General features: G+C 42.9%; 2 protein-coding genes across 2 annotated transcripts; one reads left to right on the top strand and one right to left on the bottom strand.

Annotated features, from left to right (window-relative positions):
• Positions 1 to 2577: 2577 nt before the first annotated feature.
• slc35g2a (solute carrier family 35 member G2a) lies at positions 2578 to 7720 on the top strand. Its single transcript, XM_028566706.1, has 2 exons — positions 2578 to 2833; positions 6200 to 7720. The coding sequence occupies exon 2, from the start codon at positions 6226 to 6228 to the stop codon at positions 7579 to 7581; it is 1356 nt and encodes a 451-aa protein (XP_028422507.1). The 5' UTR covers positions 2578 to 2833; positions 6200 to 6225; the 3' UTR covers positions 7582 to 7720.
• Positions 7721 to 10028: 2308 nt separating this feature from the next.
• LOC114547404 (pentraxin-related protein PTX3) lies at positions 10029 to 11399 on the bottom strand. Its single transcript, XM_028566765.1, has 2 exons — positions 11190 to 11399; positions 10029 to 10779 (listed from the first exon to the last, which is right to left on the bottom strand). The coding sequence occupies exons 1-2, from the start codon at positions 11323 to 11325 to the stop codon at positions 10172 to 10174; spliced, it is 744 nt and encodes a 247-aa protein (XP_028422566.1). The 5' UTR covers positions 11326 to 11399; the 3' UTR covers positions 10029 to 10171.
• Positions 11400 to 14991: the final 3592 nt, after the last annotated feature.

Here is a 14991-nt window from a genome sequence, read left to right as displayed (position 1 = left end):
TCTTTATTTAACCTCTCCTCCCCATTCTCACCACTACTATCACCTAGTGTTGTAGTGAAGACCACCTACACCGAGACCAAGTCATTACCAAGACCGGAGTGTATCCAGACCGAGACAAGACCAAGACTTTGAGGGGTTGAGACCGAGACAAGACCAAGACCAAGGCAGGGCGGGACCAGGACAAGACCAAGACCAGACCAGTGTGAGTCCCACACCGCATGGTACAATAAAATGTGGAAAATGCTAACCATAGGCACTCCTCAAATTCATCTGAAAGATCCAGATTCCCATAAAAAACACCCACAGAAAACAAATTAAGATTATTCATCATTTACCTAATATGTATAGCTAATATTCATTTTCTTTTAGATGTTGTTTTGGAAATAAACTCCTTATGTCTCCCGCATTCACTTTCTTGGGAGTGCATGTTAAAGGTCCCATGTCATGAAAATTTCACTTTATGAGGTTTTTTAACATTAATATGCGTTCCCCCAGCCTGTCTATGATCCCCGAGCCCTGGGTATCCTGCTCTGCCTTTGAGAAAATGAAAGCTCAGATGGGCCGATCTGGAATTTTGCTCCTTATGATGTCATAAGGAGCAAGGTTACCTCCCCTTTCTCTGCTTTGCCCGCCCAGAGAATTTGGCCCACCCATGACAGAGAGAGAGACATCATGGCTTTCAAACGAGCAAAGTGGCAGTTGGTCAAGGCCACAACCCCCACCCTCCCCCCCCTCTCTCCTCAATAGCTACAGACACAGAAATGGCACATACTAAGGAAAGCTCATTGTGGGACAGTATTAGTATTAGTATTATAAATGCATCCAAAGAGCACCATGTCATGGGACCTTTAAGGGGACGGGGAGAGGGGGTTAACAGTTACAAATTTCAAATTAGAAATGAGTCAAGTTGGGTGCCTAGATAGCTCACCTGGTAGAGCGGGCGCACATATATAGAGGTTTACTCCTCGAAGCAGTGGACCTGCGGCCCTTTGCTGCATGTCATTCCCCCCTCTCTCTCCCCTTTCATGTCTTCTGCTGTCCTATACACACAATAAAGGCTGAAAATGCCCAAAAATAATCTTAAAAAAAAGAAATGAGTCAAATTGTTGGTTGCATTTGAAGCAGGAAGTTCTACATCTAATCACAGTAATGATGTTACACATAAATCAGACAACGCACAGGCAATTTAGTGATATCCCTGCAGTTGTGGTCTTGACCGGTCTTGAAATAAAATCCGGAGTCCCATTCATCCGAGACCGAGACAAGGCCGAGTAAAAATGTGGTCAATTCCAAGACCAGGCCGAGACCTTCAAAAAGTGGTCTTGAGGCCAAGACCGATCTTGAGTACTGAAACACTGCTACCACCATTACATTACAAGGATAAATGTATGTTATCATAATTGTTAACATATTTTTGACACTATCATGCTGCTATAAGAGCCTTGTCTTTGGAACGTGGCAGCAGAGATTTTTCCCATTCAGGTCGGCCAATGATGTTGGGCGATGGGGCCTGGCTCAGATTTGTCGTCCCAGTTCATCCCAAAGGTGTTGGATTGAAGTCAGGGCTCTGTGCAGCCAGTCAAGTTGTTCCACACCGAACTGGAAAAAAAAAAAAAAAAACATTTCTGTGTGGATTATGCTTTGAACATGGGGGCTTTGTCATGTTTAAACAGGAAGATGATGGACCAATAGTACACAAAATAATGTAAACATGTATTTTAACCATATAGTGTGTGCACATCTCAGCAGATCTACAGTAATTCTATACGTTTTTCTTATTTATTTTTGATGTTATATTTTAATATGCATGTGCATACCAAATGTTTTTTGTTAAAATTCTGATTTAAAATGTATACTTCTTGATTATTACATTTTGTGAACTTTGTACAACCTGCTTGGGGGACCATAAGAGAACAGTACAATTTTAAATAAGGAAGGTATTGAAAAAAAGTGTTTGACATTGGCCCCTCAAGATTAAGTAATAATGCAGAACCTGGCTTAAAGGCCCATATTGTAACTTAATGATGCATATTCCCAAACTAAAGTGCAATTAATCAAATTACCACAAATATTAAAACTGGGACTTTTGGGGGCCCTGAGGGGCTGAGAGCACCAGGGCATGATGCCAACAACAACAAAAATAAGAGAGAGAAAAAAAGAAGAAAAAAAAGTCTATTCTTACAACAGACACAATAGGAAAGGATGTAATGAGACCAAGACACTCATGGCCCATATAAGTCAGGTAAGGGACACATGCGTTATCAAGGTTCCTGGTGCGCCCCTGACACACACGCGCGCACACACACACACACACACACACACACACACACACACACACACACACACACACACACACACACACACACACACACACACACACACACACACACAGTGGGGTGACATATTGGCCTAACATACAGAGCTGGTGTTGTGATGTCACGCATGCTCAGACGTTATAATTACCCCCCACCCCCACCCCCTCTTGTTTTATGTCTCCCTCTCTCTCTCTCTCTCTCTCTCTCTGGGTAAGATGAGGAGGAGCATCTGTATCAGTGCCTATAGCGTGATGGATGGGCTGCAGGTCGCCACAAAACACACATTTGCTCCCGCAAAGTGAAGTGAGGTGACCGCAGGGTCTGGTCGGGCTGAGGCGTGTCGCGGTGCCCTTGAGGAGACTATTGACTGCCGCAGGAGACAGGGGAAGAGAGGGAATTAACAAAAGAACAAATGGCCAAGAAGAGGTGATGGAGCTTTGGAGATGCTCGGTAAATGACTGAGGCTGACCGAGAGACAAGTTAAACCCGGCGGGATCCGCTGGTTTGCGGGAAAGCAGGTGAGTTAAGCAATTTTTTTTTTTTTTTTTTTTTAACTATAGCCTATATATGGCTATAAATAACTCACCCGTTGGTTAATTGAATGGACCACATTATGCAATCACACGAAAACAAAGAAGGGCACTAATTGGCTTAATGACTCAGTCGGGGTTCATTGATTAAGCTGAGGTGTGTCAATCTGCGGGAGCATGGAGAGTGTGAGCGAGCGAGCGAGCGCGCGCTTCTCTCCATTCAATAATTCGTCATAGGTCACGGGTCGGGCTGTCATTGTACACTACAATATACATAGGCTACATACATACATACACACATGCTGTTTGGTAGACGCTTAAAAACCTTTCACAATGTAGGCTAGTCTACCACAGGCGGGAGTCGAATCATCATCCCTGCAGGTTCGGGCGGGTGTCGAGACTATAGTGATATTATGATGTAACATGAATTGGAGATCTAAACAGCGAAAACACATGTAGCACAACCCTTTCCTCCCGTGTGTGTGTGTGTGTGTGTGTGTGTGTGTGTGTGTGTGTGCGCGCGCGCGAGCGCGTGTCAACCCTCTGGCGTCAGGGGCGCACCAGGAACCTTGATAACCTTGAAAATAACATCCTCCTTCACAGACACCCACTCACTTAAACACACACACATACACACATGGATTTACATAAGAACGTGCAATGACCCTTCAGCAAAGGCACATATGTATTTACCACCAATATGATACATTATATAACATAATCAGTCTTACTTTGAATAAATAAGCTATTGGGAGCTGCATAATGCTGTTCAGTTATTAACAGTGTAGGAGTACCATTCATTGGTAAAATAAAAAGTGATTGGCGTATTAATATTCCATATGAATGATGTTATTGCTTTTCAAATAAACTATATCAGGCTAGAAGATGCATATAAATACACCAGGTTGACAGTTTAATTTTTTTTAATGCCAGATTTCCTCAGAAATCAGAGCTTTACCTGCTGTGGTTCCCACATTGTGCAGGTGTGGTGTTGGCTAGTAGCGGCTCACTTTAGGGTTGTGTAATGTGTGAAACAAGGTTTTGAGAGCAGCAGCAGTGGCAGCACCAGCAGCAGCATTGCAGAGGCAGGCTGCATCACCCAGATCAGTAAATACTACTGACCGAAAAGAGAAGAGTCAGACTAGACTAGAACATCCTGAGCTGCTAATGCTCTTTGTGCTTCTTGTTCAGAGCAGCAGATCAGGTTTCATCCAACCTTCGGTGATAGTAAATGACTTTTCAAACGTCATCGTTGCAAACTCACACCTGTGGTTATTTATTACTTTATTCAGCGAACTTTGGAGTCGGGAACTCATGAAACGTTTTATTCGACCCAGATTCACGCTTCATTATTTTAGTGCAGGGCAACATTTCAAGTTGGGGTGATTTGAGGACGAATTATTGAATACTATAATTTTCCTCAAAGCCCAACTTTTTCAAAGAAATTTATTTATATTCTATTTTTAAATGAAAGACTTCATGAGCTCGTTGCCATTAACAGCACTCACAGCATGACTCTTCTAGTTGTTTGTAACAGGCAATTCAGGCTGACATCTCCGGGGAGAGTAAAGGTTGCGTAGCCAGCCACTAATTCACAGCCTCCCCATGCTCCTACCAAATCAAAAGGACTGCACCACCAACGACGAGAGAAACAGCAGTGAGCTGCCAAAACTGCCGGCTTTTTACTTTGCCTGCTGCTGCAGTTAGACTAGGAAAATATAATAAAACTGAAAAATTGTTTGTAATCTGGTATGATGCACCTTTGCCACGCATGTATGGTAATTGTTAGGGTTTGGTGGTATGAAGAGATGATATATTGAACCGTCCGAGAGAGTCATTGGGGGCAATCAATGTGCTGGATTGCTTTGTGACAACACTGTTTGTTTGTTTTTTATATGCTTTTTGAATCATTGTGATGAAGTACCTTGGATTGTCAGGTGTTCAATTTGCTAGCTAACCAACAGACAGAACCTGTTGTCTAGTTATTTTATCAATAAACTGGTTGATTTTCCAGAACTTGTCCTCTATCATGATACCTATACATGTCGTATATAAAATGAATTATATCGGGATCAGATATGTTATCCTTGTGGCCCAAATACTACTAGTATTAGTCATGTATTCTTTGAAGCATTTTGCTCGGCCCATGTGATTTATAGCCAGTGGGCAGCTTGGCTCTGTAAATAGGCATGTCAATGTCGGTCAAAAATCTCCATCTCCGATGGATTGGCACACACTTTGGTACTGACAGTCTTGGTTGCATCCTAAAGACTTTGATGATGCCCTGACTTTTTACTTGTTACTAAATTACATATTTTGTGTTGCCACTTACATTGAGTCTGTAGTTAGGCCTATAGGCTTTCAATAAGTCAAGTAAAGATGTGGTTCACTTACTGTGTTTAAGTAGCCAAATTACTGTTGAGTTATAATTTGCATCTACAGTGAAAAAACTGAGGACTTTGCATGAATAAACAGTATATCATGAGAAAGTATTCCCAATTCCCAAAGAAACCACTGCCTGCTGAGCATTTTACAACCTGAAATGCAGCAGTGGGTATGTGCCGTACAGCACCTGCATGGCCATATTACTCTGCTGCAGAGAGCTATTACTACATCTGTTATAAGTTAGTCATCCGGGAAGCAAGACCTTGAAGGAAAAAGTTAAAGAGATGGAGAAATGAAAGGACGGGGAGGAAAATGGTTGAGAGGGAGGTATTAAATGAGACATAGGATGCACGTGGGATTCATATAGCTGATTTTTGTATGTAAAAGCTGACATATCTAATATTTTGACAGACTGAGAACCTGAGAAAAATACTTGTATATTTCACCGGCTTATATTTTCCTGTTAATATATTGTGAGGGAGGGGAAGAGAAAGAGGCAGAGGGTGAAAGAAATTGTTAGAGACCAAGAGAGATAAATGAGACAGAAAGCACTTACTGAAGCTTATGTAACAGTCATTGCCAAAGATCTCTATCACCCCTCGATGTTCATTTTATCCAAGAAGTTTAAAATGCGGTCTAATAGAGTTGTTAATCTGCCATTATGGTTCTGTATGATTCTGCTAATATAAACTTTATGTGAACTCTCAATCACAAAGAAGAAAAAAGAATTAAACTGGCGATTGCTCAGACGTGGCAGTGCTTACGTACATTCTCTGCCAAACACGCAGGGCACATAGGAAGATGTGAGTCACTGCTATTATTATCTCAGATATTAAAGATATAAGAGGTATCAAGTGGTATCCCTGAGAGGGACAGTGTGAGGGAGAAAGCCGAGAGAGGATTTGCGTAAAGAGTGTAAAATGTATCTTGTATTTGGCTCTAATGTGTGTCCTTTCTCTTCCGTCGCAGGTGTCTGTCGTCATTAAAGCTTTAAAATGGAGTCCACTCACCTCCTGACTGGCTCTAAGAAGAGAGTAAAGATCCACCCTCACACTGTCACAGCCAAATACACCACGCACACCCCTTACTCCCCTCAACCTGGAGTACACACACACTTCCCCCAACCAGGGGACGAGGGCTACGATGACGCTCCATCTTTTGAGGACTTTGGCTCCTTCCTGGAGGAGACGTCAGACAAGAAACAGCTGACGGAGAGCCGGAGGTGGCCTCTGACTCTGTTTGGCTCCAAAGACAAGGACACGCCTAACAAATCTCAGGCTGCTGGGGGAGGAGATGGGATTGAGGGGGGAGCCAGAGCAGCAAAGGGGTCTGTGAAAGGGGTAGGGGAACAGCTGGCCAGTTTTGGGGAGGCGTCTGTGTCTGCGTCGCGGCTCACTTGGGTGGGGCTGCTCGGCGCGGCGCTGGCTCACGGCTGTTTGATTGTTCTGACCCGCCTGGCCTCTGAACGCTTCAGCCTGGGCCCCCTGTTTTTGCTCTTGGTTCGGTCCGTAGTCCAGCTCCTCTCTGTGGCTGTACCACTGCACAGGGGGGAGAACCCTTTCGGACCGGAGGGCTACCGTCTACGTCTGCTCTGTTACGGCATCGCCTACTCTCTCTCCCTGTGCTGCGCCTACTCCTCCTTAAGCTTTGCCCCTCCTGGAAACGCCACAGCGACCTGGCGCCTGGCAACCACAGCGCTATCAGCAACCCTGGCCTTCTTGCTCCTGGAAGAAAGGTTGGGATTGGCCGATGGGATCAGCCTGGCTGCAGGGCTGTGTGGTTTGGGCCTTGTGTTACTTCCCACAGCAGACGAGAGCAACTCAGATTCAACAACTCACCCGGTTGTGTTCTGGAGGGGTGCGTTCGGCTGGTCTCTTTCGGCTCTCGCGGGGCTGTGGATGGCTCTGGCGCTGGTTGGGTATCGCTCCCTAAAGGAGAGGGTGGGAGTGGGCACAGCTTTGTTCACAGTAAGCTGGACGGGCTGCCTGCTGGCCCCAGCCTCCTTGGCTCTGCTCCAGGAGGGCTGGTCCTGGCCTACGAGTGTCCCAGCCTGGGGCCTGGTGCTGGGCCTGGTTGCCTGCTCTGTAGCAGCCTTTCTGGGGATGACGCACGCTCTAAGCCGACTCCACCCGGCTCTGGTCTCCGCCTCTCAGAGCCTGGAGGTACCTGTCGCCATGCTGCTGCATCTGGCAGTGCTGCCGTTGGCTCCCACTGCGCCGGAGGTCGTCGGGAACGTGATGGTCATACTGAGCGTTGGTTGGCTGGTGGCGATGAAGCTGCTACCAGCTCGTGGGGGAGGCCGGCGCCAAAGGGAGGAGTATGAGGAGATTCTGGACTCACCCATCAAATAGACATCTCTTCTCTCCTCTTCACACCTCCTTGTCTTCTCCTCACTCCCTCCTCCACAAGATTGGTTTCAGTGTACATAAGAGACTGCTAAATGTTTACTGGAGATTTATCTATTTTGTATTGTCCTCTTTGCTTTTGAGAAAGTGCCAATGTTGTGTTGTCTGTTATAGTGACTATGTGATGTGACATTAAAATCTCTCTGATGAACACAACGCATTTCTGAAGCCACTTCTAATCAGCATCTCACCTCCCTTGAGTGTGTGTGTGTGTGTGTGTGTGTGTGTGTGTGTTTGTATGTGTGTGTGTGTGTGTGCATATGCGTATATATTGGCTACATTTCACAAGAGTGTAATGTCAGTCACTTTAAACAGCCAGCTGAGGGTTGGCCAAGAATTGAAGCCATCTATTTTGCTGCTGGCGAGAGAGAGAAAAAACAGGAGAAGCGAGGCAAGAAAGAGGAGCGAGACACACAATCAGAGGAAGATAAATGGGGGTAGAGAGAGAGAGATGATGGGATTGGCATACAGATAAGAAGCAGGAGAGAAAGGAGAGAGATGGCATGTGACAAAACAGAGATGAAAGAGCAGGAAGCCAGGGCAGAAAGCAAGGCGGATGGTGTCTGGGTATTGTTCTGAGTCTGGCCAGCTAGCTCTTAAAAACACTGTTCTATGTGTGGAGAACAGTCATTATGTCTTATAACTACCTGTCACTCTTTTGTCAGCATCTATCCTCTATTTTCCACATCATTAGCCTCTTGCTTTCCTTTTTTCCTCTTTGTCCCTTTTTCTCTGTGTTAAAACATGAATGAAGCGCCAACATAACACGAGATGACAGAGCTTCCATTCACTCAAATCCACCTACACTGCACAGATGGAGACTTTTAATAAACACAAGTGCCCCCACATTGAAGAGAACAGTGTGTGAATGTGTTCATGTGTTTCCGTGCATGCTGGATACCATGATGAAACAGACGTAGTAGGAAATGAGATATAACTACTATCATTGTTAGTGCATCTTGTTATTTGTGACGTCAAAGAAAAAGGCTAGAAGAAAACTTCAAATCTCGCCTGTAATTCTCCATCCAGCTGCAGATTTATAAGGAAAGGGACACACACACACACACACACACACACACACACACACACACACACACACACACACACACACACACACACACACACACACACACACATACAGCAATGGGCACAAGTATACATTCATGCCATGCTTGTAAGCCTTTCATTAGTGAAAATACTCATATGATGTCAGTGGGCTGGCCTAATTAAACTCACATACGGTTCAAATGTTCTTTGTTGCTATGTTTTGCCCAGTGGTGGAAAGCTACAAGATACATTTAGTGAAACACAATCTTTAGGTACTTGTACTTTACCATTTTTATACTACTGCATACTCTACTACATCTTAGAGGAAGATAATGTACTTTTTACTCTACTACATTTATTTGGCAGCGGATAAGATTCGACATATAAAACCTGGGACCAGTTTATAAAGTATGATGTTTTGTTATAGATTGAACTACCTAAATATATATATATATATATATATATAAATATTTTCAAATGAGCTCCTTCTTGATCAGCTACATTATTAAAATGCTGCTAACAGGCTACCACATCAGTAATAATTATGAAATAATATATAATAGCATACCACTGACTGGGGTTTTTCTGCTGCATAATGAGTACTTTTGCTTTTGATACATTTTGCTGATAATACTTGTAGTGGAGTATTTTTACATTGTGGTATTGGTGCTTTTACTTCTTCCGTGACAGATTTTTCCCTCTTCATTCTCAGTTTTCGTCTTTCTCTCTTGCTCCCTCTTTCTGCTTTCTCATTTGCCCAATTTCCTCTCTAGCTCTATAAACTCCACAAAACAATACTTCAAAAATGAATGAAGATGTGTTCTGGGACCATCATACAGTACATAAACTGCAAAATACACAGAAAGTACTTCCAGTCAACACCATCCATTGTGTGGGTAATAACTGTGAACGTATGTGTTTGTCTCTGTGCTGCTGCAGGAGGGATGGGGAGGGGGCAGTGTAATAGCTCTGGCAGAGTTTCATAAATCCTAAAGACTCTGAGAATTGTAAGTCGTGGCCTCTCAGCATTCAGACACTCTTAAAGCAGCTAACGAGAGGGAGAGACCTGCCCAGAACTGAACACAATCCAAAACCTCTGGCACACTTCCTTTCGGTTGTCGGTATCTACAGACAACACCACTACACAAACATTGAGGTGGCGCTGGCACGTGAAGGAAAGGATAAAACACATGCACTGAAATGAAAGCGTAGGCATGTGCATAAACATATAAGTGTGGCTCTAAAAATGAGTTGATTACTGTGTGGGATGGAGGGAGGAAACCTTTCCATGAGGCTTATTGGGCTGTTTCATTAGTTTTTATTCATTATAGTAAAACCCACAACATTTATGATATATTTAAATTCATTGTCACCAGACAAGAACAAGCTCACATATTTTTAAAAACATTATAAACTGAGTAAGTGCAAAAAATCATTATCACTGGATTGTGCCCAGACAATCTTTTATTATTTTTCCCCTTTGGGCAAATTATGTGTCTCCTCTGTCCTTCCTCAGTGTGGCTGCCTGCTCTATCACTCTGCTCAACTGAAGGTGAACCTTCTGCAGCTCTGTTGCTATGGCAACCAGGGCCCTTTCCATTGTGGCTATGTCCAGCGGTAAAGTCACTTCCTGCTCCTTTAGGCCAGATGTAAATGGCTTCATCCCCGAGCCAAATGCTGCCCCTAATCCTCCAGGTCTTGGTGTTGGTTGGTGCCCCATCCTGCCTCTACCTTCCTCCAGACGCTTCAGCTGGGCGTTCCCCTCATGGCCACTGTGCAGAAGCTGGTGCAAGGTAGCGTTTAACCTCCTCTCCCTCTCTGCTTCCTCCTCCCGGAGCTCCAGCAAGCCTTGTTGCAGCCTGACACTTGCCTGGTCGGCTTGCGCTTTGCACGCTGACTCCAGCCTGGGTAGACACTGCTGGCATGTCCCCTTAACCAGCTTGTCCACCTGGGTCCTGAGAGAGACCATTCCTCCACAGCACTGCTCCAGAGACTCCAGGAGCATGTTCTGCCTCATGTTGGAGTCCTCCAGAGCGATGAAAAGCTTGTCCCAGCGAGAGAAATCTGCAGCCTGGCATGGTGGGGTTGGAGTTCGCCCTGGAGATAACAACCATAGGGACGCATCAGTTATACAGACTCATAGTCAGTGGAAAAGTTGCTTACATTATAATCAACCAAATATAACCAAAATATGTTTTGGTGGCCACAGTTTTGCCCTAGGAGACCAAGTGTTTGTGAGGTTGTGTGTACGAATTCATGAACGCAACACGACGCAGTGGTGGCAGCTATTGCAAATTTGCGCTTTTTTGTATAGAATGAATAGAAGTGGACCAAGAATAGACCCTTGAAAAGTGTGTTGATGAATTCTCAATCACTCATATAATTATTTGCTTAATGAAATCAGGCATGGCAGCTGAGGACAAATTCTTGGAAATTCTTACAATGGCCCATCTGTTCAAACAAGCAGTGAACAAAAAAAGACAAAAGGACAAATAAACAAAACTCACCCTCCTGCTGGTCCTGAGATATCTCGTTGTCATAGTTATCTGCATAGTTCCCTTCATACTCAACCTCATTCACACACAAGGATGCACCCACTAAGCCAAGCACACACAGCACACGCCAGATCCTGAACACATGCATGATGAAGATCTCACGATATTCTATATCAGAAGTTTTTGTCACCAAGTTTTCCAGTTGCTCCCCCTTCACTTTGTGTAAAGCTCTTCGCACTGAGCCAACTGTTGCGGGTGCTGACTTATAAACTCAGCACAGGGGAAGGAGGGAAGTTAAGGAGGGTGGGACAGAGGTGGGGGTGCTGTGGAGGTTGGGTGAGTAATGCTTCAGTGGAGGTAACATGTCAAAAGTCAAGCTGAGTGGGAAATAGGACCATTATGAGAAAAGAGGAACAGAGGGAGAGTTACAGGGGCAAAGGGGAAGATGGGGTAAAAAAAAAAAAAAAAAAACAGGATGGCGGGAGGAGAGGAGAACAGAGAAACAGAAGAGAAGTGCAACGTGGAGAAAGGAAGAGACACCAGAGTTTAAATGTCTTTAAAGCCAGATTTTGTAACATTTGGAAGTAGAAATAGCCATCTCATGCTACTGCACAGCATTACTTAGTCTGGTATGACCAGTAGCATTTGGTGGCTAATGTTAGCTAAAAGGTAGCAAACTTAGATATTGCTGTGTGATGGACATAACTGGCTCAGTTTGCTGAATTAATGACACTTCTAAAAGCATTTAGCATTATCCCGTAATTGTCACTTATGACTGCTGTTCAGCATTAAATCCCTACCAGACAAATGAAAAACCCATTCCATCTTCACTTAAGTTTGTAATATGTTTAGTTTCTATATCATTAAATCTTTGAGCTTTAAAATCTGTCAAGGTTCAGCTTTATTGTTATTAAACAATAGATGATTGCACAATGAAATGATGTTATGCTACACAAATAGAAATTGTATAAATAATACAAAGAAATCAAACTGAATAAACACTTATATTAAAATGAATAAGTATACTTATACTATAGTATAGTACTATTATAGTAAAGTATACTATACTTGGATAGAACAAATATATAGTTGTATGTATAATATAGAAACACACAGTATGTACAAAAAATATTAATTTAACTTCTTTAAAATTTGCTTTTTAATAATCAATGGCCAAAATCGAATGATTCCTCCAAATATAGGTCCGTTTTTGTCATCGGAAGAAGCATACCATTCATTGTTAAATGTCCTCTACAGTCACAGTTTACATCTTTTTCACAGACATTTCAATCCACACACTCTCTTTAGGTCTGTGTGCCTTTCCAACCTTTTCACTGATGAGTCAGAGTCACTCCCTGCTCAGTGCATCAACACAAAATCACTTAATCAAAATAAATTGCAACACTGCAGTCTGGATTATATTTTAAGCTTGCAATGACTATGCGTTAACCACTTGAAATTTAATTTTGTTGCTAAGCAACACTGCAAAATTTACCTTGTGGCTGTGATTGTATTTTGTTGCCTGGTTACCTTGTCGATTAAACATTCTGTGAGGAAGAATTAGGAATTATTGGGCTCTTAGCAAGGCCAAATGACTTTATTTTTATAGACTCTAGAGGGCTCTGGTCAACAGGTGTTGGGGTTACGCAGCAGAATCAGGACATGTCAAGGTTAGAGGAAAAGCCGTGACCTTTCTACTCTCTGCAGACCTCTAGACTGAGCACGCCCTGCAGATGTCAGCATGTCTGCCTTTCTCAGTTTGGCAGGTTCTAATTGTAGCAGAGGGACTAAATGGGGTGGAAGCTGGCAGGTTTATCTCAGGAAAAGAGAAAACATGCAGAGGAAGAGATGGACAGAAAGAGTTAGAGAGAAAAAGTGATTGAAAGGTTGGTGATGAAAGGTACAGAGGAAATGTGTATACATTTTCCTTTTCTCATTGCAGCAAAAATACCTCACTGTGGGCATGAGTGTGTGCATTTCCCTAGCCCACTTCCATAAAATGCAATAATTAGGATCCCTTCAGGAAAGCAATAAATCCACACGTCAAACTTGCAGGTGTGAAATAAAATTCAGTGGATGCATGTCAGAAACAGTTGGTGTACTCATCTTGTCCTCATTGGTGCCCATCTCAAGCATTTTTTTTCTCTATAGGTCATCTTTCTATTTAGGTCATCATGACTCCAAAAAAGAGGAGCTACATTTACCAGCAGCCACCAGACGCTATTTACCACCCCCACCGGCACACCACACCTACAGTTTAGCTGTCACCCAACTCTCCCAGCTGGCAGTGAATAGGATGAGTGATGATTGATGAAGGATTGGCAAAAACATAGCAGAGAGAGAAAGATGGAAAGGAAAAAGACAGAGAGACAGACAAGGAGAGTATTCCTTCTAATTATTAAGACCAGAGAGAATTACATGAGAACAGATCCTGTCGTCTGGTTTGTCCAGACGGACCCAGATATGCAAGCAAAACTGTGACAGTGGGTGTTGTCAGCAGAACTTCACTGGCTAAAAACAGCCGATGTAAAACAGCAACAGGACTTTTTTGGTGAATAAACCGCAAACAGTACTAACACAGCCAAGTCAGCCAACACAGGCTAAAAAAAGGTAAAGGTACTTTATTTGTCACATACACGTACATGTAGCGAAATTCATTCTCTGCATTTAACCCATCCCTCAAGGGAGCAGTGGGCAGCCAATGACAGCGCCCGGGGACCAACTCCAGATCTGAGCCAGTGCCTTGATCAAGGGTACTGACTGGAGAACCTAGTAGTTTAATGAGAACTGGGTGTATCCCTTTTTTATCCCCAATATGTAGAAAGAGGAAGGGAGGAAACCATGGAGATATAATTAAAATACAGTATACTGTAAAGCAATAGAGCTATTGTAAGTCAGACAACTTTTAGTGCCTAATGATGTTAGAAAAGAGTCTATTTATTGATGTTTATGTAACATTTTACTAAAAACAGTGCAGTGGAAGACACGAGTCAATAGATATCTGATCTAAAAAAAAACTTGTAAACTCTGGACCATGTCCTGCTAGTTTAGTGATTATCTCTCGGGTAGGACTCAATGTGTCAAAGTCAATGGGCACTGTTCAAACTGGCTTACTGCACTGAAGGGAGTACCTCAAGACTCTGTGCTTGGCCCGCTTTTATTTTGTCTTTACATAAATGATCTAAGTATTAACACACATGGAATTAATACTCCTTATTATGCAGATTATGTTTTGTATACCTGGGGATCTTCTCGCCGAGACGCGCTTCATAATGTCTGCCTTTACTTTGCACAACTCAAACTGCTGATTGCAGATACATCTAAGATGATGTTTTCAAATGATAGAAGGAAGTCTATTGACATTGTGAACATTGTTACAGTTCAGGGGAAGACAATAGAAGTTACTTGTTACAAATATCAAGGTATTTGGTTTGATGAATGTATTTCATTCACCACATTTTTACTGGTTCTTAATTTTAGTGATTTGTTGTATATGGATAGATCAGTGTCTCGACATGTTGAACTCTGAACATCGAAGGGCATTGAGATTTGTAACCAAATCAAAACCATTCACACATCTTAGTTCTTTCTATTCCAGAGTTCACTGTCCATCTCTTTCCATACATTTACTTGTAAATTTAAATTGTAATTAATTGTAGAGTATTAATTGTGGCAATTCTAGGCCAATTATTAGCTTTATTTCACTATTACTATATGTTTTTGGTATCCATTTATCTGTTGCCTGGTTTTGTATGTTTTGTCTGTATTTTTCTGTACTGCCGTCTTGGCCACATATCCCTCACAAAAAAGGTTT

Source organism: Perca flavescens, chromosome 20, assembly GCF_004354835.1.
Source record: "Perca flavescens isolate YP-PL-M2 chromosome 20, PFLA_1.0, whole genome shotgun sequence".
Taxonomy (NCBI): domain Eukaryota; kingdom Metazoa; phylum Chordata; class Actinopteri; order Perciformes; family Percidae; genus Perca; species Perca flavescens.
The sequence above is the reverse complement of the archived record's forward strand: the minus strand, read 5'-3'. Positions and strand labels throughout refer to the sequence as shown.

Bases quoted from the DNA above. Each gene is read 5' to 3' on its own strand.
- slc35g2a (XM_028566706.1), top strand. From the start codon at position 6,226: ATGGAGTCCACTCACCTCCTGACTGGCTCTAAGAAGAGAGTAAAGATC.
- LOC114547404 (XM_028566765.1), bottom strand. From the start codon at position 11,325: ATGCATGTGTTCAGGATCTGGCGTGTGCTGTGTGTGCTTGGCTTAGTG. The intron at 10,780-11,189 runs GTGAGTTTTGTT...TGTTATCTCCAG, and splicing joins ATCTCAGGACCAGCAGGAGG to GGCGAACTCCAACCCCACCA.